Below are 25,184 nucleotides of genomic sequence, written 5' to 3' on the forward strand. Positions count from 1 at the left end.
TCTTGAAGCTCAAAACAGCACGGCTGATGGAGCAAACCCAAAAAATGAAGAAATGCTCCCCATTTCAAATGCAAAGGAGGACATGGAGAGAGAGAGAAATGGGAAGAACCCCAGCAGACCAAACCCTGTGCCTAATGGAGGGACTTGGGAATATCAACCCATTCCCACATTTAGACCCCCGTTTAATCCCTGGCACGAGATTGCTGCTCTCAGACACCAACTGGAAGCCTCCCAATACCATCAGAACGACCTTTACGGTAAAATGGTAGGTGCAAACAAGAGGGCCTCTTATCACCAGCTTCAGGTGAACAAACTTCGTGAAGAAATTCACGAGAACGAGAAAAATCACGAGGAAACGATCAAAGGCCTCATAGAGCAGCTGGAAGAGGCTTCTAGTAATAAGCCCTATGACATCAGTGAGACAGACACTCTCGTGAGTGACAATGAAGCTATGGTCATATTGGATGAGGTGATTGCTACCCTGCAGGACCAAATCAGCCACCCTACCACAGAGCAGTGTGTGGAGTCTGCCACTCCAACCACAGAGGCTTCACACACTGACTCTGTAGGACTGAAGTCCTCTAAGGAGGCTGAATTTGAGCTCAAATGTAGGATTCAGCAAGAGCAGATTGAGATGCTCCAGAAACAGCTCCTAGCAGCTCAAAATCAGCTTGAAGAGCAGGCCGTTAAACATAGGCAGGAGCAGGAGACACTCAACCTGGAAATCAGTGACCTGAAATCCCAGCTCTGCCCCAACAAGGCCCTTCATGATTTGAAGCTAGAGTCTCTGGAGCGAGAGCTGAAAGGGGCCAAAGCTTCCTCACTTAAAATCCCACAGCAGCACAAAGAACAAAATTCCACTGCTGCAAATGAAATGCACAAATTTGAGCTTCCGAAAGAAAACGAGACTGGAGAACAGGACAAGATGGAAAAAGAGGACTCACTGCCATCCACTGCAAGGTCTCTGCAGGAGCCTCAGAAAGAAAAAGACACCACAGAACAACAGAAGATAGAAAAAGAAGAGTCAGCTGCATTTTCTGTACAGGAATCTTTGCAAAGTGTACAAGACAAACAGAAAATGCTCAATGTCAAGGTGGCTGAACTCAAGACTGAAGTCAAGAGCCTGCCAGAGATTCCGCCAAGTAAGAAGAAGAACAAGAAGAAGCGGAACTGTGCGCGTCCCCAATTTCACATAATTGGTGTCAACATCAAGTCCTAAAAATCATATTTATATACAACTAAATTGTCAGTGAACATTTGAAGCCCTCTCGGTCAAGACAGAAGGCCACCCCTTCCTGAGCCCGGTTCTGTCAGAGGTTTCTCCCTATTAAGAGGGAGTTTTTCCTCTCCACTGTCGCCAAGTGCTTGCTCATAGGGGATTTGGGGGCTTTTTTTTAACACCAACCACTGAAAAGTTCACTGACATCAAATTTAAGACTCAGCAAATATGGAAATGGATCATTCGTCATCAAGTGAGGAATCATCCATTTAAAACATGTTTGCTGAGTCATATTTAGTTGTATATAAATATGATTTCTGTCACACTAAGGCCAATCACAGACTAATTTGGACAATTGGTAAAAAATAAATAAATTGAAAAAATTGAAAAAAAGTAGTTGTGTCATTGTTTCGTGTAGATTTCAAATAACATGCCATTTTATGTCAACATATTTCTGTTACATTTGTAGTGCTCGTGGTTTTATATTCTTATGATCCTGTTTGTTTGATGAGTATATCCTTCTGCCTTACTTCACATATTTACTGCTGCTTGGCTAGCTTTAGTCATGCTAGCATCAGCACGGGTAGAAACAGATACACATCAGAGACATCACATGTAGCTTGTGTTTATGTTCAGAGTGACATCTGATTTAAAAGCAGGCAGCAAAGCACTGAGCAGCATATCAGTCAGCACAGAAAACAAATGCCATAAATGTCATCAATTAGGCTGGAATAATTTGTTTCTGGTGGCTTCTATTGTAAGTGCTTTACATTTCAGCATGGCATCCTGTATGTGTCCTACACTGAGGACACTTGAAACTGGTCATTTTCTTAGAATGGAGCTAAAGATAAAAACAAAACAAAACCAAACTTTCATAAGAAATCTTTATTCTGCAGTAAGGGACATTAAAAACCTAATAATGTTATCATTAAAAATATTAAAATGTGAAGTAAGAGCAAAATGTATGTTTGATACATTCAGTCATTTCATTTCAGTAGGTAAATAGTGTAAAACATATTTGCTTATATAGGAAATATCTGTTACACAGAGTGGTGATAGCATGACTCGTTCAAGGTAACAGTGAATGAGCAACAACTGGACTTAAATACATAAATAGCCCTTTTTGAACTAGAAGTCATAGTCATACATTTCATTCACACCCAAATGCATTGGGGACAATCGAAGGTTCAGTATCTTGCCCTTTGACGTGTGGACTGAAGCACTGATTAGTACACATAGCCACAGCTGCCCAACATAAATGATTCCATGTTGGTTAAAGACCAAATCAATCAGCTGCATATACACTGCAAAAACTCAAACTCTTATCAAGTATATTTGTCTTGTTTCTAGTCAAAATTTCTCATCACACTTAAAATACGAGAAATCAGCTACAGAGTAACATTTCAGTGAGATATAGGAACTTGTGAAAAAGTCTTGAAAACATATTGTTTTATTTTATTGTTTTATTTTTTGTACCTTTTAACATTTCACAAAGTAAACTTGTTTTGTATTATGAACACATGTTTTTGTTGGCTGGTTAGAGTTGCATGGATCGCAGATTTATCTGTTTTTTGTGAATATAAGCTGCTGACTGGTGAGCTGAAGTTTCAGCTTGGTACGTTAGTGTTCATCAGTTAATCATAAAACATATTTAGTGCTTATAACAAATATATTATGCTAAATAAAGACAGATTTTTCCACAATGTATATGATAGTAAGAGTTAGTAAACCTCTATTAAAGTCTCCCTCTGCAGTCTGTTGTTTCTTAGATTCAGCATTGAAACTGAATTTAAAACCAAACATAGATGACATTCTGTCGCCTCATCAACCACCAAGATCTCACTGCCTACAGACATTCAGTAACTCTCATTGGATAATGTTAATAAATATCTTTCACTAAATATGAACGTTTTCTACCTGTCCTTGTTTAAATTATGAAAGAAGTTATTAAGAAGTTAAAATGCATCATAAATTGAATTTGAGTAGGGTAAAAATAAATACGAGCACAGCATAGACATATATTAATGGTTTATTGTCATTTTGTAGTTACCAAAAGACAAAAAGGCATTTTAACCCTCAGCACAACATCACTACTAATACATGTCACATATTAGTGTTTTAAACACTAATATGTGTGTGTATGTGATAAAACACATTAGAAATAGCAATAGCTTCATAACAGACCAATAAATCAACACATCTTCATCAGCAGATGTTTGCATGTTCAGTAAAAATATTTCAACAACAAGTTTATGATTAAAATGATCAATGAACTTTAGCATTACGCTATGTAATGTACGTTTCATGTTGTACTCATGGTCCTTTGTTAGTCCAGTTTAGGATAATGTCTCTGACGTATGTTTCATATCAAATACAGGGAGTGCAGAATTATTAGGCAAATGAGTATTTTGTCCACATCATCCTCTTCATGCATGTTGTCTTACTCCAAGCTGTATAGGCTCGAAAGCCTACTACCAATTAAGCATATTAGGTGATGTGCATCTCTGTAATGAGAAGGGGTGTGGTCTAATGACATCAACACCCTATATCAGGTGTGCATAATTATTAGGCAACGTCCTTTCCTTTGGCAAAATGGGTCAAAAGAAGGACTTGACAGGCTCAGAAAAGTCAAAAGTAGTGAGATATCTTGCAGAGGGATGCAGCAGTCTCAAAATTGCAAAGCTTCTGAAGCGTGATCATCGAACAATCAAGTGTTTCATTCAAAATAGTCAAAAGGGTCGCAAGAAGCGTGTGGAAAAACCAAGGCGCAAAATAACTGCCCATGAACTGAGAAAAGTCAAGCATGCAGCTGCCAAGATGCCACTTGCCACCAGTTTGGCCATATTTCAGAGCTGCAACATCACTGGAGTGCCCAAAAGCACAAGGTGTGCAATACTCAGAGACATGGCCAAGGTAAGAAAGGCTGAAAGACGACCACCACTGAACAAGACACACAAGCTGAAACGTGAAGACTGGGCCAAGAAATATCTCAAGACTGATTTTTCTAAGGTTTTATGGACTGATGAAATGAGAGTGAGTCTTGATGGGCCAGATGGATGGGCCCGTGGCTGGATCGGTAAAGGGCAGAGAGCTCCAGTCCGACTCAGACGCCAGCAAGGTGGAGGTGGGGTACTGGTTTGGGCTGGTATCATCAAAGATAAGCTTGTGGGGCCTTTTCGGGTTGAGGATGGAGTCAAGCTCAACTCCCAGTCCTACTGCCAGTTTCTGGAAGACACCTTCTTCAAGCAGTGGTACAGGAAGAAGTCTGCATCCTTCAAGAAAAACATGATTTTCATGCAGGACAATGCTCCATCACACGCGTCCAAGTACTCCACAGCGTGGCTGGCAAGAAAGGGTATAAAAGAAGAAAAACTAATGACATGGCCACCTTGTTCACCTGATCTGAACCCCATTGAGAACCTGTGGTCCATCATCAAATGTGAGATTTACAAGGAGGGAAAACAGTACACCTCTCTGAACAGTGTCTGGGAGGCTGTGGTTGCTGCTGCACGCAATGTTGATGGTGAACAGATCAAAACACTGACAGAATCCATGGATGGCAGGCTTTTGAGTGTCCTTGCAAAGAAAGGTGGCTATATTGGTCGCTGATTTGTTTTTGTTTTGTTTTTGAATGTCAGAAATGTATATTTGTGAATGTGGAGATGTTATATTGGTGTCACTGGTAAAAATAAATAATTGAAATGGGTATATATTTGTTTTTTGTTAAGTTGCCTAATAATTATGCACAGTAATAGTCACCTGCACACACAGATATCCCCCTAAAATAGCTCAAACTACAAACAAACTAAAAACTACTTCCAAAAACATTCAGCTTTGATATTAATGAGTTTTTTGGGTTCATTGAGAACATGGTTGTTGTTCAATAATAAAATTATTCCTCAAAAATACAACTTGCCTAATAATTCTGCACTCCCTGTATATGTCATATCAAAACAAGCCCACACCTGCAGTTGTTTCAGTTTTTCACTGGTGTTTCCTGTCAGCTGGTCAACCTCACATCCATATCAGCCAACCAAATGACAAGTTCCTCCCTTTGTGCTTCAAATCCCTCCCACTCTGAGACAAGGAGCTGAAAGAGAGAGAAAAGAGTCAATTATAAAGAAGAGAAAAGTGAAACCCTCCTCAGGTCTGACTCGCATACCTGCAGTTGACCTGTGATGGACTCCAGTTTGGCGTTCACGTCATTGCTCGCCGATGCCAGCAGCCGAGTCTGCAGGGTGCCCTGGAAGAGCTCAGTTAATGTTCGACTCCTCCTGGTCAGGCTCTCCAGCTGGATGAGCCGAGGTCTCCCCTCTCGCCGCTGCCTCTGAACACAGAAACACAAATTGCATCTGAAGCAGGAGGTGCAGATTTTTTTTGCTATTCTTTTCTAAATCCAGGCTAGATCACGTGGAGGTATTTGGAAAACTTTTTTGGCCAGCGGACAACTGTTGTCTTGCAGAAAGTCAAATCAAACATATGCGATACACAATCAATTCACAAGAACACATAAAAAAATAAGTCCAGTTCTTGCCTGATTTCAAGTGAAATCTGCATCAAAACAGGGTGACAGAAGTAAAACGAGAGCACAAAGCCTCACTTTTTACAAGCCTGCTATTACAGTTCTCCTCTATGCAGACGGATTTCCTGTTTTCAAGGCACAACTTGGATCTGCTGTACGAATCTTATGGATACACACTAAATGAAACAATAGTGTGCATGACTCCAGATTCTGATCCCTCATCCTAATATGGTCCCAACATAGCAACAGCAAGAAAGCAAATGTTGAGGCTTCAAAATACAAAGTCCATAAACCAATGGCTGACATGGGTTTTATCATAAGGGTGATAAATATACAGATTTCAGTCTGTCTTAGAGATTTGATGTTCATTTACCTGCAGATGCACTATACGTGCCTGCTCCATGGTTTTCCACAACATTTTGCACATCACTATTTAATACAGGAAGTAGGTGAACTAAAACAAGTCATCGTTCTTTGTGAGAGGACCATATTAATGAAACCAACCTCAATGACATCATAGGGATCCCTAAAGATGCTCCTGCTGCTTCTCTTCCTCCTCATCCTAAGCTTCCTTCTCCTTGTCCTCGCCTTCCATCCAATTGTAATTCAACCTAATTGTGTTTCTCCCCCTCCTCTTCCTCATTTTGTTGGAGCTGTGAACACAATTAATGTGAATCTGGATTAATTTGTGCAAACAAGAAAAATCTACAGCTTTTTGGTCAGAGGTGCTCTTGTGATTTAAGCCGGGTAGAGTAGATTTATGTGTTGATGCTACCTGCTTCAGCTCTGGCTGCTGAGTGATATTTACACCCTGGCTGGATTACAAACTTTAACCATGTGCTGAACTTTGGCCCGGCGTTGATACCTCTTGTTAGTATAACGACCTCTTCTTAGCTTGTATGTATGATGTATGATGGTGGATAAATGAAATATACAAAAAAATTAACTATATTACAAAAGAACATCTACCTTGGAAACATCAAATGACCGTAGCATAACTTGTCAACTAGTCCGAAACTAAGTTGTGCAGGAACAGTCAAAGACACACCTTCTCATGTCACATTTCTATTCATTTCTATATAATTCGATTAGACAATAAAGAGTTATCTAATCTAATTATTCATTCAAAACACTTATGCATAGCTGTATTTTATACAGCTCATACAGAATTCAAAGTACAGGTTCATGTGAGTATTTAATGTACGGCTCAGATCTACAGAATTTCAAGAGTTTCTAGAGCAGACACAGAGCTCACGTCACAACAGGCTTCAGGCGCCATTTTAGTGACTTTAACAATATATTAAATTTTAATTTCGGTCTAGCTGACATTAGGTTATGTACGCAGCACGCAATTGAACCACATATTTTAGAAGCCAAAGGTTCAAATTAGCTGGGAGCAGCTTCACTTAATTATAACAGTGGTTTTGTTAGGAAAACAGTTGGATACTAAATTGCGTTGACCTCAACGGCTAACGTATCTAGCTAATCGCTACTGTTAGCACAACATTAACAGCAAGCTACAATGACGAGTAACAAAAACAAAACAGTAATAAGGTTTTAATGAAAATGTTTTACCTTTTCTAACAGTCCCAGAATCCACAGCTTCAAAGTCCAGCAGGTACTGAAGACTGTTATCCGTTTCGCTGTCACCGTCCGTGAGTTTTTTTTTCCCGAAGGTCAAGGCCCGCCGCTCGCACACTCTGTCTGCGCATGCGCATCCCAACGGCTGACCCCCTCCATCCGCTCCCGGGAGATTATAGTATGACGTGTTCTGACGTCTCTCTCTCTCTCCCTGTCATTTATTTGGCTCGAAACACATATTAACAAATTGATCAGTGATGAACAACTACTCAGATCATTTACCTAAGCTGTGCTTTGTCAAAACGAAGTCTGTGTCCATTACACTGACATTCTGTTCTGCAGTTGTTATTTACTTGTATTTTATAATTTGACTTTACATACTGCTGGGTGGTTTGTAAAGTTTATTATTATCATTATGCTATATTTTCAAAAATATATAATAATCTCAAAAGTAATGCCTTGGAGTAGAAAATAGTAATGCTTTATTAAAATTTAAAACTAAAGTACAGTATTTGAATGTGTGTATTGTGTCTATTGTTTGCAAATATTTCTAACTTTTATTTGAATATTCAGTTTCCTACCATCTTCTCTTAAATGGTAATTGCCAGGTATCCCGCCCTTCCCCTTCGCACACACATGCACACAAAGAAAACACACAGTATAATTCACAGCCTCATTATAGTGAATAAATATTTATGCCATTTACACCATCAAACTTAGATTGCTAAGGATAAAGAACCTTTTGTTCTTTAAAGAACCATTTGTAATAGCTGAAGAACCATCCACAAAATAAAAAGGTTCTTTGACGTATGATGGTTCTTTAAAGAACCATGAAGACATCTGAAGAACCATTTAAGAACCATAATTTTTCTGAGTGTAAGGAGGCTGAATTTGAGCTCAAATGTAGGATTCAGCAAGAGCAGATTGAGATGCTCCAGAAACAGCTCCTAGCAGCTCAAAATCAGCTTGAAGAGCAGGCCGTTAAACATAGGCAGGAGCAGGAGACACTCAACCTGGAAATCAGTGACCTGAAATCCCAGCTCTGCCCCAACAAGACCCTTCATGATTTGAAGCTAGAGTCTCTGGAGCGAGAGCTGAAAGGGGCCAAAGCTTCCTCACTTAAAATCCCACAGCAGCACAAAGAACAAAATTCCACTGCTGCAAATGAAATGCACAAATTTGAGCTTCCGAAAGAAAACGAGACTGGAGAACAGGACAAGATGGAAAAAGAGGACTCACTGCCATCCACTGCAAGGTCTCTGCAGGAGCCTCAGAAAGAAAAAGACACCACAGAACAACAGAAGATAGAAAAAGAAGAGTCAGCTGCATTTTCTGTACAGGAATCTTTGCAAAGTGTACAAGACAAACAGAAAATGCTCAATGTCAAGGTGGCTGAACTCAAGACTGAAGTCAAGAGCCTGCCAGAGATTCCGCCAAGTAAGAAGAAGAACAAGAAGAAGCGGAACTGTGCGCGTCCCCAATTTCACATAATTGGTGTCAACATCAAGTCCTAAAAATCATATTTATGTACAACTAAATTGTCAGTGAACATTTGAACCCCTCTCGGTCAAGACAGAAGGCCACCCCTTCCTGAGCCCGGTTCTGTCAGAGGTTTCTCCCTATTAAGAGGGAGTTTTTCCTCTCCACTGTCGCCAAGTGCTTGCTCATAGGGGATTTGGGGGCTTTTTTTTAACACCAACCACTGAAAAGTTCACTGACATCAAATTTAAGACTCAGCAAATATGGAAATGGATCATTCGTCATCAAGTGAGGAATCATCCATTTAAAACATGTTTGCTGAGTCATATTTAGTTGTATATAAATATGATTTCTGTCACACTAAGGCCAATCACAGACTAATTTGGACAATTGGTAAAAAATAAATAAATTGAAAAAATTGAAAAAAAGTAGTTGTGTCATTGTTTCGTGTAGATTTCAAATAACATGCCATTTTATGTCAACATATTTCTGTTACATTTGTAGTGCTCGTGGTTTTATATTCTTATGATCCTGTTTGTTTGATGAGTATATCCTTCTGCCTTACTTCACATATTTACTGCTGCTTGGCTAGCTTTAGTCATGCTAGCATCAGCACGGGTAGAAACAGATACACATCAGAGACATCACATGTAGCTTGTGTTTATGTTCAGAGTGACATCTGATTTAAAAGCAGGCAGCAAAGCACTGAGCAGCATATCAGTCAGCACAGAAAACAAATGCCATAAATGTCATCAATTAGGCTGGAATAATTTGTTTCTGGTGGCTTCTATTGTAAGTGCTTTACATTTCAGCATGGCATCCTGTATGTGTCCTACACTGAGGACACTTGAAACTGGTCATTTTCTTAGAATGGAGCTAAAGATAAAAACAAAACAAAACCAAACTTTCATAAGAAATCTTTATTCTGCAGTAAGGGACATTAAAAACCTAATAATGTTATCATTAAAAATATTAAAATGTGAAGTAAGAGCAAAATGTATGTTTGATACATTCAGTCATTTCATTTCAGTAGGTAAATAGTGTAAAACATATTTGCTTATATAGGAAATATCTGTTACACAGAGTGGTGATAGCATGACTCGTTCAAGGTAACAGTGAATGAGCAACAACTGGACTTAAATACATAAATAGCCCTTTTTGAACTAGAAGTCATAGTCATACATTTCATTCACACCTAGAGTAGCTTTTATAGTTTTAAGCTGACTGCAGCAAACTGCTGTACTGTCGAGGCTGGTCACACAGCCACAGCTTTATAAACCCTGATGCAGCTTTGTTGTATGCTGATTTGTTGTATGTATTACGCACATATGATTGTATGTGCGTAAATGGCCTAATCGATGCCGTTAGACACACAAATACAGTGGAGCACAAACATGCAACATATGCAACAGATGGTCTGCTGAATGGGCACAACAGAGATGGGGTTTTGTTTGCCTGGAGGTGAAAATAACCGGGTTATAAATCTGTCAAACCAACAGGGAAAACATAAGTGAGGTGTATCAGCTGATGTTGTTTTCAACCAATTCAAAGCACTACAATACCCAGAAATATAAAGGAAAACCTTGAGATGGCATTGAGATACACTCACGGGCATTACTAGATACAGACTCTGGCTACAAATGAGTTCACAAAGGACTGTTCTCTGTATTTTCTAGGAATTCTGCTTCTTTAGAAATCCTTATCATTGTAAAACAAACAAACTAAAAACATTATCAAGAACTGTCCTCTGAAGTTGGCGGAAAAAACAATAGAAATGTTTGGACATTTTTATTTCTCCGTACCGTATAAATTTTAACTGTACAAAAAGAAGCTGTAGCTATGTTTAAACAAAGAACGTGATTTACATTTTACCCTCCAACAAAAGGCTTAAGGACCAAAATAGAGGTGATGACTGTTTTTCACACTGCATATAATGCAAATGTATTTCTTGCCAGTCTGTGGAAACTGCTGCTTTATCAGCAACTTGCTTTCAACCACAAGCAGCTGTTGCTGATTCACTTGACAAATTCTGTTTAAAGTCATGCATGAATGCATGAGGGTGGTGTTTACACATGTAAACGTATATTCAAGTTTTATTGTTTTTCTAAACCATGAAAGGTACAGCTAACTTACAACCTTTACCAAGGTGAATGGTATATTTCTTAATTTTAAAAAAGATGATCCTAACCCATACCAGAGAGTAATTATTTCGCTCCTCATTTTAAAATAATAATAATCATGTGTTAGCTGTTTTCTTTTTCCCTACATACAATAAATATAAGCATCCCTCCCCTTGCCAACGACAGGTTGACCTTCCCCAGAAGAAAAATCTCCATTTGAATAAAATTTTTTAAACCAGGGTGGCATAAACCAGCTAGGGCTTCCCTGTGCCTTTAAGGTTTCGTCTTTCATACTTTAGTATCATTTAAGTCCAAGAAGCACATGCTTGATTAACTGATCCTAAAGTGCCGATAGGTGTGACTGATCGTCTCTCTCTCTTTCCAGGATTTACCTTGTCTTTTCCCTGAATTGGTAAAGGAAGTGGACAGATGGAATATTTTTAACCAGTTGCTAAAACCAGATACCTGAAGATGGTGGGTTGGCCAATTAACCCAAAAACAAAAGTCAGCAGATGCGATAGTTTTAACATTGTCAGCTGGCCTCTTATATCCACTTTATGTCTCAAATTAAATGTTTTAAACATAAACTGTTAAATTTATGTTCAGAAGATTAAGCATTTTATAACATCACAGTAAATGTAACAGTTATATTTGTATGTATGTTGTTCTGCTTTTAAGTCTAATGTCATTTATAATTCTGTGTCTAAAGGTTCCTGCAGCTTCTAAAGGGGCACCACTAACAGATCAGAATTACCCAAGTTCGTTAAAATAAAATGATCCGCATGGCTGTTCTCCTTTATGTTTCATTAAAGTCTGGTAAAAAGGATTTGTGAGGTTAACCGCAAGTCAGCGACACTATGTGGACAAGAGTGTGATGAATTGAAGCGCTCAGGACCCAAATATGGATACATGGAAATGGGTTAGCCAAACTTAAACTTTAAGCAAGCCTTTAATTTTGTTTGCTGAAAGTCCATAAAGCAAAGTCCACCAGAAAAACAAACAATTCAAAAATGGCTGAAAAAAAAGAAAAGATTTTTAATAGATAGGAATGGCAGGACTACACATGCTAACACGCTGAGGGCTAATGGGAATTAGACACAGCTGGGAGAAAATGAGGTGCCCCAAATTAACACAATCACATGTGAGGGAGTAAAACTCAATATAAGACACAGAAGATAACTAACAAGCAGAATAAAACATGTACAACTAAGAATTCAATACTGAAAACACTAAGAAAATACATGAAGCCTGAAATGTAAACTGTAGACAAGAATCAAACAGAGAATATGTAATAATAAACTCAACGCGTCACGTCTACAGGAGCCAGTGAAACCTGTGCCATGAAGCACAGTTTTTGTGCTGATGTTAATGCCAGAGGAGGTTTAGAGCTCTGCAGTTACCGAGTGAGCAGAGAGTTGGTGACTCACACATCACACACAATCCCCGAGCTCAGTGAGTTCTTCATAATGAATATCAAGGAAAAGTGTTTATACACCAGAATCAAAGATTAGGAGGCGTGGCCAGCATTTTCGTCAGCATGCTGTAGTTGTTAGACTTTGTTCTAATTTATAAAACAAAGACACAAGTCTGCTATGACTATGGATTAAAGAGAGGTAGTAAAAATGTTTACATATTAAAAATAAAAGCGTTTTCAGTTAACAGAGTCATCTTTACATCTTTAAAATTGCGATAAAACAGGGAAACCATTGGATCTAATGTGAAACATATATGACACATTTCTATTGCATGTCCCAGTCCTAGCTGTGTCTAATATGTTTCACATTAAATCCAAAACACGGTTACATGAGTAGATCTATCAGAATGTGTGAAAGCTTTCATAAAAGACAGCACAGCCTCTCTGAGCAAACACCCAGGCATCACAGGATGTTTGAAATAAATATCTAAAGGGTCACGCTTTCAAAGCGTGGGGCAGCTGCCACGCTTTCATGTGTGGTCCCACCTACGTCACCGCCTGCCCCACACTGCTAGAGTGTGACATTTAGGCCCCTTTGTCTTCTTCTGAGTGGTTTCAGGTCTCTCTCTGCTAATTTTTTCCCTCAGAATCAGTGACAACTGCTGTGATGTGTAGGTGTACCGAGGCAGAGTTAAAGGAACTGGAAATCACAAAGGTGTGACATTAAAGTGAGAGGTCAGCGAGAGATAAGAGGAAGGGGTTCAACAAACCGACACCTTCACTGTTATTTCTTCAAAATATCAAGTGACTCAGCTGCTAAAACCCCGACAGCAAAAAGTCTCCTTTATAAGTAGCTCTATAGATTTATTAGCTTTTTGAGCAACAGACACTTATATGATCCATTGTTTCTCAATGTTTCCTTTGCTAGCTCTGAGACACATTAAGCGAAAACATGCTAGCTTTCCATCTTTGCTTTATCTTTGAATGAAACTTAAAAGTTAAATAAATTATTGTGGGAACTCTTTGTCGTTTTTAAGTCTAGCTTCTTTACAAATCAAATTGTTACATTTCAGAGCCAAACCAGCTAATTTTGTATTTGTGATAAGCTGAACTAGCTGTTAGCTTGCGTACAGCTGATATTAGACTGGCATCAATGTTCTCAAGCAACTTCTTGTAACACATAGAAGAACGTAGGTTACTGCCGATAAGAATTTGTTATAAAAGCGCTGATTTTTTCTCATGCTCTCTCTTTGTGCTCTCCACTAACCTGTATTTAGGTTTTATCCTTGTTCTGATGTGACCTAAAACTTAACCTATGGATTATAAGGATAAAATATTCAAAACCCAACTCAGCATAAGGTGATACAGTTCAGCATTGGCCTCCGGCATAACCATAAACCTGAATTAAAACCTTTACAGAGCAACCACAATGGATCATTTCAATGAGGGTAGGATTGTAAGCAGGAATAGAACTAAAGTGAGGGAATCTAACGCTTCTATTTTCTGCTGACAAAATAAATTATGACAGAAGGAAGACTAAGCCTCTGTTTACACTACAAACTTTTCAGACCAGGCAGCTTGAGGCTAAAGTCAAGGACAAGGTTATATGTTAATGAAGCTGAGCACGCACACAACAGGAAACCGGTTAAAGGATGAATAAATCCTATCATATCAAGCATTCGTGTTCAAATGTGAGGAGAGGAAGTGCCCCTCAGACTTTAATGACAAACTAAATATACAGACACGCTTGTGTCTTTCATAAATCACAGCAACCGGTGAAAACATAACTTTTTTTTTTATAACAATTAGGTGATTATTTTTTATAAAATAGGTGGTTGTCTTGTGGTTTAATCCTGGTATAAATGTGCAAATTTTGGTTTGTTATTGTAGAAACTGAGCAGGTGAAATACCTGTCAAAATATCCCGTCACTGTAGGAATGAAGGGTTTATGTTTTTCCTTTAATTAGTCATAGGGTGTCTGAATGAACAGTAAGAGGCTGCTAACAACATTGCTTGTCCCCATGGTGATAAATTGAGCATTGCATGAACAGAAGAGATGAGGCGTAATGGACGGTGACTATGGCATGGCACCTTTCATTAGTGCGTGCACAAAAATCAGAGGATGCAGAGGAAGTAATTTGAATAAAAGCTTGTCAGTGAAGGTCATTATCATCAGGAGAGTTGAACACAAACAGCTCCGGTCTAATCAGTGTCTGATGAGGCCATGTTCAGTTTGTGGAAGTCTGCTGCCTCCCTCATCTCCTGGTTTTATTAGTGAGGGAACACAGAGGTGAGACATTCTTCTTTATAACGTCGCTTCACTTTGTTGAGGTTTTCATTTATGGCCCGCAGTCTTAAGATCCCACAAGAACATTTCAATCAGGCTGAGTTCTGGACTTTTGCTGGGCTACTGCAACACCTTGATTATTTTCTTTATCAGTAATTCTGTTGCAGATTTGCTGCTGTACTTGGAATCTTTGTCCCATTGGATGACCAAATTTAGGCCAAGCTTTAGCTGTCAGACAGATGTCCTCACATTTGACTCCAGAGCACTTTGGTACAGAGGAGGAGTTTGTGATTGACTCAATGACTGCGAGGTGCACAGGTCCTGCGGCTGCAAAACAAGCCCAAATCATTACACCTCCACCACTGTGCTTCACTGTTGGTACGAGGTGTGTGGGCTAACATGCTGTGGATATTGTTCTGGAAGCCTTTGTTGGGATGCAGCTTTGCATACTTAAGTCTAGCTGGCATGTTCTTTCTAGAGGTAAGAGGCTTTCTCTTGGTAGTCGTTCAAAATAAGCAACACTTGTCGAGTCGTTTGTATAGTTTCTTTAAGAACTTTAACATTTAACTGAGGCCTGTAGAGTCTGAGGTGTAGCACTTGGGTTTTTCTGTATCTCTGAGTATTGTATGGTCATTGATCTTGGGGTCAATTTACTGGCCTTATAAAACTTCCCCAGACCACAAAACCTAAAGAGGGTGTACTTTCTTTTTACCGTGACTGTGGGAAGTTAGACATTTTCTGCAGCAGTTGGTGGGGACCAAAAGTAGAGCTAAAAGTGAGATACTGTAACTAATACTGTAACTAAAAACTTTATATTACCCACAAGCTTCCACGGACATTCTTAAACTTCACAACAATATATTAGGCCTCAGGGGACACGTGTACCTGGGCTGGCTAAGCATTCGACCTTGACCTTCATTGTAATTTGACCTTGAAACCATTTCGAGTAATCCCAAAAGGTTGATTCTATTCATCTGGAAATAGCGTTTTCAGTGGGAGAAACATTTCATCACTTATCCACAGCTTCACTGTGCTAATGTGAAATCCCTCAGTCAGAACATGGTATATCATCTTTAGATGGAAACTAGTGAACTCTAACTTTTCATGGATGCCTGGATGTTTAACTTCATATACTGTATTACACCTGATAGAGCAGCCACACTGACCATTTTATTACAGATGAAACGATGTAGACAGTTTGTAACTCTAAGTGTTGCCACAGTGTTTATTTTTCTTTGGGACATGAAGCGAAGTTTGGACCCAGAAACAGCTAATGACATCAGACTTAAAGACTGGATAATTAAAACATTCTGATGTCAGGATGTTGTAATAAAAACATCATAAAATATCAAAGTATTAGTACAGCCCTCATTCTTAGGGGGATTTACACTCTTTGAATACTCTTCTTCAGTGCTATTTTAAATAATTCTCATTATTTATGCTCCTGCTCTTTTTATTGGCACACTCTTACACCTTCCTTTTGGCCTCTTGCATCAGCTTAGTTTAGCTTGTTATCGCTTTCTGTTTTGCACTACGGTGCTTTTGAAGCTAATGGGAATCTTGCAAGTTTAGCCATTTAAAAAAATTTTTTTTAATTGTTAGTTGTAGCCACTAACAGTGTAGCAGGCAAAGACAAAGACACACATGCATAAACGCACACACAACTCTTTGTACCGAAACCCTCACAGACACTTAACCTCAGCTGATTCACCTCGAGGATATGCATTTTTTGTCTTTAATGAATTCAGTTCCTGATCTCGTACTGGCTTCTAACCAGCTGCTGGCAAGTCAACACAGTAAGTGCTACGTGGAGCAACGAGCATTCTCAGAAATTTATATCATGAGGACTGACAGTTTTCAGGCAGATGCGAGATTGTGAGTAATGCTGAAGATGTGGGCTTTTGTTCACTACATGCTAGACACGCATAAAATTGTCTGGGTGCAAAAATAAAATGTAATTAGCGTGAGAGGAAAATGTGAGTCATAATGAGACTAGAAGCAAATGGAAACATTAAATATCAAAAACGAACAGAAGTTTTTTTCGTTCTCGAGCCTGCCCTTTAGTGCGACTAGTCCTGTTAATAATGATTTATCTCATTACAGCCTCTTTTAGATTATTTAAATGTTATTTTTTTAATCTTTAAAAGACAGCAGAAGTAAAAGTGCATTGTACCTTGTACTTGTGACATGTGCAATGACAATAAAGTTGAATTCTATTCTATTCTATTCTAAAAGTTGTTTCAGTCCATGTGTTCGCTTGGTTTTAATGGCATCATAACCTCGATGTAAGTATAAATTACAGTACAGACGTGCAGGAGATGCAGTATAGTCGTGGCTGTGTGGACCCTGTAACCCCAGTCCCAGCGAGACACCATCGTCTATTTATGAGTCCTTCATAAAGATCGTCATAAGAATCAGACTTTGACCCTTCACCTGGAGCCACTTTGCCCTGGGAGGGCCTACTGGGGCAAATAGGCCTCAGGGGCATACATAAACCTCTCCATCTTTTTAAGGCGCCTATTCATGGACGATTCATGATGAGGGTTCCTCCTTGTCATGGTGCTCCAAATACCAAAGGTTGGAGCAGTTGCATGTATTCAAGTCTTCCCCCGCAATTGCCCCATTTTCTCCTTGCTTTCCTGTCTACTCTCTGCACCGTACTGCCAAATAAAGACTATAAATAGAATTAAACAAAAGAAAATCATCCCACAACACTGAAATTTAGAACGGAAACTGTAACACTTTGATAAGAGACGACTGTACTGGAAGTGTTTGGATGTTATCTGAGGAGAAAGCAAAACTAAATTATGGCAAAAGCCTTCAGCTTGTCCTTCACAACAAACCGAATTTGTTCCAGGTGGCATGTGCCAGAAACATCATTATGGTGAGAGTATAATGAATTAAAACAGTCAAGGTATGAGGACACCAAAGCATTCAACCATCCTTCAACTCCTTTGTCTTGTTTTTGCAAATTCAAATCATCAAATTGTAAATGTGATATCAAGAGGCATCTTTGTGCTTCATGACTTGTGGCTCGATTTGACCCCATACATTAAGGAACTTCAGGAAGGAAACTATTTTCACATATTTTCTGTAGATGATGATTTTGCTCACTTTTTCAAAACTTTCTCTTTGTGAATTTGAATCATACATCTTCGACTGCCCATAATTGGCAGCCATAAGCTTGATTGTTGATGAATCAAGAGAATAATGGCAGAAAAATTACACAGACATGTTTAAAGTCCAGTGGCCCCTGTGATTAACCTGTATGTTGGCTTTCCTGTTTGGAGGTTGGCATCAGCGTGGATTGGATAGATCTTGTTCAAAGTCCTAAGCTGACATAGAAGGGGGTCAATCAGCCTGCAGTTCTGTTTGTGTTTTTGATGTTAAAACAACAATAAAGCAATCTCATGAAGGTGCCGTCATTAAAAACCTCAAAGAACCACCTGAAGCTCAAAGGTCAACTTGCCATCGAGCACAGCATGACAGCATTTGTACTACTGCTTAAACTCCACAGCCGAGAGAATCATAATATCTACGAGCATCTCTCCAAGAAGCAGCACTACACCACTCTGAAACCTCTGCAGGGTCTTTATTGCTCAGCAGAAACACAATTACTGAGTCATCTGTACACTTAGAAGTATGGTGCCTCATGAATTGGGCACCTGTTAGTGTACAACACAAATAAAACACACCCCTGAAACCATCAGGTGGATTTACTTCATTATATCAAACACGTAGAGGTTTGGGCCTGCAGGTGTAGGGTGTTTTTGGGCACCTCCTGGCATTTTCTCCTCTCTTTGACATAAACTCTGACATAAACATTTATGTGAGTCTGTGACTGTGTGCATGCTGTATATACACAATTATATATACACAGATATACAACATACAGCTGTAATGGCTGGTTAAATGCATGTATTTCTGGAGGCAGATGGGTCTGCCTATCGTGCACTAAATCAAAAATGCATTTCACTTTAGAATATTTTATCTTGTGCTGATAAAAATAGCAGTGCTATTGTACAATAATGTTATTTTTTAATTCAATTTCTGCAGTTCTTCCTGGTCATTCTGGAAGTCTGGACTCCCAAATATAACTAAATATTTATAATTTGAATTGTTTTAATATTTAAAAAATGTTATTTATTTAGAAACAATTTCTGATGGCAGCAAATTTGAAAAGATGGTCAGGAAACATGAAAAACTGCCTGTGGAGTCCGGTCAGAGGGAGTTATACTGACAGCTGCAGACGGCTGAATAGTAATTTGGCTCAAAGTCTTTTCTCCTCGGTGCTGCCGTGCCCATGCCTGCCTGTCTGACTGACTGACTTCATATTTGTGGAAACAACACACTAAACAGCTTTATCTGAGAAACACTGCAGTCCTGCCTGCTTTTGTACTTACTTGGTGATGTATGAAACGTTACTGCCATGCATAAAAGTTTTAGACTTGCGCTCCTTTACATTAATCTGAGAACACATTACATATTGGCATCTACTGGGCAGCAATACAGAAAAACATCTGGCATCCAGCAGTTTTCAGTCTTCACCAAGACTGTGATAAAGATTCTTAGTCATTTATACACCTCACTGCATTTAATTATTTGCTATTATTAATCTATGTCTCTCTTCCACAGCATGTCTTTGTCCTGTCTTCATCCACTCACCCCCAACTCGACCCTCCCTGAGCCTGGTTCTGATGGAGGTTTCTTCCTGTAAAAGGGAGTTTTTCTTTCCCACTGTTGCCAAAGCGATTGCATAGGGAGTCATATGATTGTTGGGGTTTTTCCTGTTTTCTTTGTATCATTGTAGGGTCTTTCCCTTACAACATAAAGTGCCTTGAGGCAACTGTTGTTGTGATTTGGGGCTGTACAAATAAAACTGAATTAGATTTTTATGTGGGGTTCAATTTACTAAGGCACTGAATAAAAATTACATTTTAGTCAATTTATTTGACTAAAATGGAATTTGATAATGTTTCATTCAAGCGTTATCAAATGGCTAGATTGCTTTGTTGTACTTATGTTCATAGATTAAGATCGGTCATAATTAGGTCATTCTGCAGAACAAATGATCACAAGCACAGCAGTAAATCTAATGTCAGATCTCGACCTAATTGAAACACTGTGGTTGGACCTGAGTGCTGTACATAAACAAAAACCTACAAACCTCAATGAACTGAATCAACACTCCTCCACAACAATGTGAGACTGATACGATCATACAGAAAACGATTACTTCAATTTACTTCAAGTTATTCCTGCTAAAGGTGGTTCTACAAGCACCTGAATCGCAGGCTGTAGTTATTCATTTGTTACTTTTTTTACATTTTGGTTTAATTTTAGTTGAAACTGACTGGCACAGTGTAATATGTCTTGTGTTTTTGTTCCTTTCAGGTTGCGTTTAACAAATTCTGAGACCTGATATAGACCAAATACGCACGCAACAAAAACTACATAGTGTTGCTTTAAGTGCACGTAAGGATGAAGGTTAAAAAGACATTTCTTGCTATGATGTCCTTTGAGATGTTCCCTCTGTTATGGGGTTAAAACACAGCGAGAGAGCAGGAGGAAGACAAGGCGAAGCACTAAGATAAGGTCTTGAATGCTTTAGACACTGCTGGTTACCATGGTAAATGGATGGAAGTCTCTACATTTCTCAGGCTTCGCACACATACTGCACACAGAGGGTTTGACAACGTATCACGCATGCATAAGTTGTGAAAACACAGGCGATAGCTGATTATAGACTTGTTGCTGAAGGTTTTTGCAGCGCTGAGACCTCGATGAGAATGACAGATAAAAACTACCAGCTTCTTCCCTCTACTGTTTCCTTGTTGGTCATCTGATGGAGGCTGTTAGCCTGACAGGACAGGAAGAGGCTCATTGTGGTGGAAGTGGTTACATAAGATCTTTTTTTTTAATGCATTTGTGTTGTGCATATACTGGCACAATGAGGCACATAATGCATGTGCACACATAAAACACACAGTGTCAGCACAATAAAAGCAGCCAAAAGCACAGCGCCCTTCCAGGGATACGCTCTGGGACGCTTTTCTTACAGCCACAGAGTTCAGCAACCGGACATTTTGATAGAGCAGCTGAGATTGTGATGGACAGATAGAGACAGGAGGAACAGAAACAGAAAACTTCACGGTTGACTTCTTTTAGAACAATCATGAAAGAAAGAAAGCGAAAATAAAAACAGCTCAGGCAGTTTTAATACGTGTGCATAGCCAGTGTTTTGGTGTAGGCATTCCTCAGATGTTATTCAAGCTCCTAAGGCCAATCACACGTTGACGCTCAGAGAGAAACGTGGTGAAACTTGTCTCACTCGACCTCAGACTGTTAAAAATCAACTTCCTTGGTTATGTTTAGTGGGAAATGCCAATGTAATCACAACACAGCATAAGATTAAAAAAAAACTTCTTCCCCTGCCTACAGGAATATCAAGTTCTTACTATACATCAGAGCACATTTCATTCATAAATGAATGCTTTTATCTTTGTGTGCCTGAGCTGCTGTGAATATCAAGTGATTGCAGGCGACTTCACGTAAACAAAATAAGAAGCGACTTTTTCATCTCTCATCAAGCCGACAACAAGATAATCAACATTCAGTCAGATTTTATTTAGAGTGAAATAAAGTTCAAAAGCTACCTCTGTCACATAGATGAGTGGAATATCACTGTAGTTCTTCCTCATGTCTCCTCTTCCTCACACCCTGAGGTCAAAGTGCATTCCAGCGTGGTTTTCAGGAGACCTCTGAAATCACCACAGAGCTCTGTCTGGCTCTTTGAAGTTTTACGACTCCCCTCTAAGAGGAGGCAGTAGTGTGTGTGCCTGTCTGTCGACTTCTGTGTGCAATGCAACCGTCTTATTGTGAAATCTAGTGCTTCCTGTCTCAGCAGAGCTGTCAGAGCTCCACCAGCACTGCACTCACTCCTCCTGAGCTGCCCTGTTCTTTTACTCTCCTCACACACTTGTGCCTTTCAGGCGGAAAAGCCACCTTAAAAGGCATGAGGGAGCCTGAGTAGGAATTGTCCTGATCCTTATCGGCCACCCTCCACCGGCCGGGACACACTTTGCACACATTAACAACAACAACAGCAATTCTCCACTGCCAGTCAAAAGGGAAGAAGCAGAGGATTATGTGATGAGGAGGGACTGAGATAGGGACAGCCTTGGAGAGAGGGAGGGAGGTTTAAGGGAATGAAAGAGTGTGGGAATGCTGAGTTAATGCAGGAATCTCCTGCTCCCTGAGGGTGAACACACTCTACAGGACAGAGACTCTGACAGCACTGCTAATCTGCAGCGTCAGATAACAGCCTCTGTGTGTGTGTGTTTGTGTGTGCTGGACTTTGCACCCGCTCCCACTCAAACTACACACATAGAGGACAATAAACAGGGCTTATTTATTATCTCTTTATTGTTATTATTAACAATTCCACTGAAGAGTGAGGAATTTTAGTAATATCTGCTTGCTAATGTCTCAGGGCTATAATCCTCATATCCTTCTGAATACCTTTAAACGATGACGCTGGTGACACTTTTCCTCAGTGTAAACCAACAATGATTTAATGCAGTCAGTATAACGTCCAGAGCATAAACTGTTTATAAAAGAGGAGAGTAATCGCCCTGACGTTACGCACTGGCTGATTGGCTCAACCATGAGCCAATAAAAGAGAGCCAATCTACTTCCCTATTTGTACAGATATTGGAGCAATTCAGTTGAGGGTGCAGTAGGGGGCACTTGCAAAATAGCACGAGTAATAAATATATAAAATATGCATTTGCATGCGTGCTGATTGGTTCAGTAAAGATTTACCACCATAGACAATGTAAAAGATGAAGGCAGCTACAATGATGTCATCCAGTGCATTTAAAAGGCTAAAAGTCTGAATTTTGATGCTTTTTTGGAGGCAGGTGATTTTGTATATGGAGGAAGGAGCTAACTCTTGCAAGAATGAAAAACAAGCTGCAAAGTGTCACAAGCCTGGCATTTACTTGAACTGTCAAGTTGAACCCCATACCTGCAAGAAGCAATACCTTCCTGAAACACACCTGCCTGTCCGCTCTCCATCACTGTTCCTTCAGTTGTTCTGGCTGCTGACCTTTTTATATTTTATTTTTATTTCTCCTGTGTAGAGACTTGCTTCTGGAGTAAGCCTGAAGTGGCCACTGAAGGAACTGCAGATTTTGGCACTTTTGCATTGCCTTATTTTTCCTTTGTCTGAGGTTACAGCTTATTGCTTGCTTTATGATCATTTGGGTCATTTTGAATCTGTGCAAAGGGGCATGAGGGCCGGGCTGCGCAGATATGCTTGTGTGCAGTTTACCAAGGAGACCAAGCAGCCCACACACCTGTTTTTTGTCACACTGCCCCCAGGGGACGGTAAACAGCTAAAACATTAAAGCTGCTCAAAGGCTGTGCATAGAAGCAACACGGAACAATTTCCCACATAATCCAGAGACTTTATTCCACTGTGTCTGTGAAGCTCTGCTGCTATTATAATGAACCAGGCTTCACTGAAGGGCATGCTGCTTCATTACTATGGAAAATACACAGTAGTTTTTAGTAAAACTGCTCACTAGACCGCAAAATGTTCATTAAAACAACTCACCAACATTGCAATATCTATTTAAGTGACATTTATTACAATTATTAAGCCAAACATTGGATCGGCAGTTATATTTGATTTTGGTACCATCTGGAACAAAATGTCCTTCTGCAAATATGAACCTTTTTATTTATTTGAAAAAACCTGGACATGCAGTTTCACGTCTCAGAAACTAGAAATTGAGGTCATGACACACAAGTACCAAACACTGGCAGAAGGAAATACTTTCCAAGTTGTGTGCTCCTAACACAACCTTTACAGGAGTCCTATTATTCTGTACCTCGTTTTCTCTCATACATGCGCTGCCAGGTTGTGGCTGTGGTTCAGCTGCACAGGGTCATCTACCATCTACTGAGTGGGAGGTCAGAAGTTTGATCCCTTGTATCCCTGGGCGAAATACTGAACCCCACGTTGGCCATGATGCATCCATCTGTCACCTCTGTTAAAGCAGGCGGCATGGAGATGAGGGAGTGAGGACCCAAATGCAGACAACGGAGATGGAGGTGGATATTAACAGAACCTAAGCCTTAATTTTACACGAACAGAAGAATAAAAGCAAAGACTGACTAACACAGAGCTAACAAAACCTATACTGGGAAAACTAAACACTACATGACAGCTTAACAACAAACAAGAAACCTAAAAAGCTGGAAACACAAGGACAACAAAAGAAAAGGAAATGCAAAAAAACGATTACAGAGAGAAGACAGAGGACTAAATACACAAGAGGGTAACGAAGGAACACTCTGGCACTAATCTCACACACACACACACACACACACACACAAGACAGGGAGGAAGCAAAACAGAATGCACAAACACAGGACACAGGACTGTCAAAGTAAAACAGGAAACCAGAAAAAACTAGATGCAACACGGAGCACACAAGGGAGGCATAGAAACAAAACCTAAACACTAGAAATCCCCAAAATTCAGAATACGAATAATCAAAAACATAAACATTGGATCACTAGACACAGGACCATGACACCATCAGAGTGCTCATGGGTAATGAGAGGACTCTAGGACAAATGTTTCAAATAATGAGTTCAGTTTAAAGTTCAGATTTAAGACTTTCTACTCTTGGCTCTGTGTGGTGTCAGTAAGAGTGGTCATATCAACTAGAGACAGGTAAGCATGTTTAGTGTACTGACCTCCTTTCTTATGTCTCCATGTTCATATTTTGCTAGTGTCTACAGAGTCCCTCCATCTTATCGTTGTCTTCATCGTTTCTACTTCCTGTTTTACTTTGGTAACTGCGTTTCTTCGACCTCCCCTTTGCCCATCCATCCATTTTCTCCTTATCAAATTCAGGGTCAGGAAGCCTATCCCATCTGCCGCTGGCCAAAAGGTGGAGTCTTTTCTGGATAATTAGAATGTAGTATTTCCTCTTCTCTTGCCTTCCCTAACTCTCTGTAGTCTCCTGTCTAATTTTCCTGCTCCCCCTTGTTTTGGAGTTTTGTTATTTTCCTGATGGTGTACATTTGGATTATTCTGTAGATCCTCCTCATTTTTTTCTGTTACTTTTTCAAAAGTTAACATTTACTCTGATGCCTTTACCCCTAAGTGAAGCCCTGCATTTGGGTTCGCTAAGGAACTTTAGTTAAAACCTGGCAGGTATCCTCAATGAAAACTCATTCAGCCTCTCCTTCAGGTGCATTTCAGGAACTGCAGCACTTATAAATTATGGCAAAAAGTCTTGATATATTGAAAAACAATAGTAGACCTACAGCATTAACAGACCTGTGCTTTTCCAAAGCAAACACAAATGATGAACAAAGAGAAAAGGGATTGTGATCTCGCTATAGAAAACCAAGAGAGGGGATGCCAGTGACTGACAGGGGATCTCTTCAAGGCTGTGGGGGGAGAAGCTTTGAATTTCTCCTTCATGTGTGCAGTATCATTCGTGGGAAGTGGGCAGAACTGGGACATTTTAAAAGCCAAA

At 39.6% G+C, this 25,184-nt stretch overlaps 2 protein-coding genes across 3 annotated transcripts in view; both read right to left on the reverse strand.

Annotated features, from left to right (window-relative positions):
• The window catches only part of tmcc3 (transmembrane and coiled-coil domain family 3), a 114,801-nt gene extending 93,079 nt beyond the window's left edge, over positions 1-21,722 (reverse strand). The window contains exon 1 of the mRNA XM_085375376.1: positions 21,279-21,722. Within this exon, the coding sequence (XP_085231502.1) occupies positions 21,279-21,323 (45 nt within the window). The 5' untranslated portion in view covers positions 21,324-21,722. The remainder of the gene's footprint in view (positions 1-21,278) is intronic.
• Positions 4,777-10,931, reverse strand: LOC146615030 (uncharacterized). 2 transcript variants are annotated; one of them, XM_085376394.1, is made up of 4 exons: positions 7,317-10,931; positions 6,246-6,394; positions 5,382-5,546; positions 4,777-5,309 (listed from the first exon to the last, which is right to left on the reverse strand). In XM_085376394.1, the coding sequence occupies exons 2-4, from the start codon at positions 6,300-6,302 to the stop codon at positions 5,220-5,222; spliced, it is 312 nt and encodes a 103-aa protein (XP_085232520.1). In that variant the 5' UTR covers positions 6,303-6,394; positions 7,317-10,931; the 3' UTR covers positions 4,777-5,219. The 2 variants fall into 2 exon arrangements, with proteins under 2 accessions (XP_085232520.1, XP_085232519.1); XM_085376393.1 differs by having other exon boundaries at positions 6,246-10,931.
• Positions 21,723-25,184: the final 3,462 nt, after the last annotated feature.

Source organism: Diplotaxodon limnothrissa, linkage group LG17 (assembly GCF_057381915.1).
Source record: "Diplotaxodon limnothrissa isolate DT_005_m linkage group LG17, D_limnothrissa_male_GT1.1, whole genome shotgun sequence".
Classification (NCBI taxonomy): domain Eukaryota; kingdom Metazoa; phylum Chordata; class Actinopteri; order Cichliformes; family Cichlidae; genus Diplotaxodon; species Diplotaxodon limnothrissa.

Excerpts from the sequence above, each read along its gene's own strand:
- LOC146615030 (XM_085376394.1), bottom strand. The coding sequence starts at position 6,302 with ATGAGGAGGAAGAGAAGCAGCAGGAGCATCTTTAGGGATCCCTATGAT. Across the intron at positions 5,547-6,245 it reads ATCCCTATGATGTCATTGAG|AGGCAGCGGCGAGAGGGGAG; the intron begins GTTGGTTTCATT and ends TTCTGTGTTCAG. Across the intron at positions 5,310-5,381 it reads CCATCACAGGTCAACTGCAG|CTCCTTGTCTCAGAGTGGGA; the intron begins GTATGCGAGTCA and ends TCTCTCTTTCAG.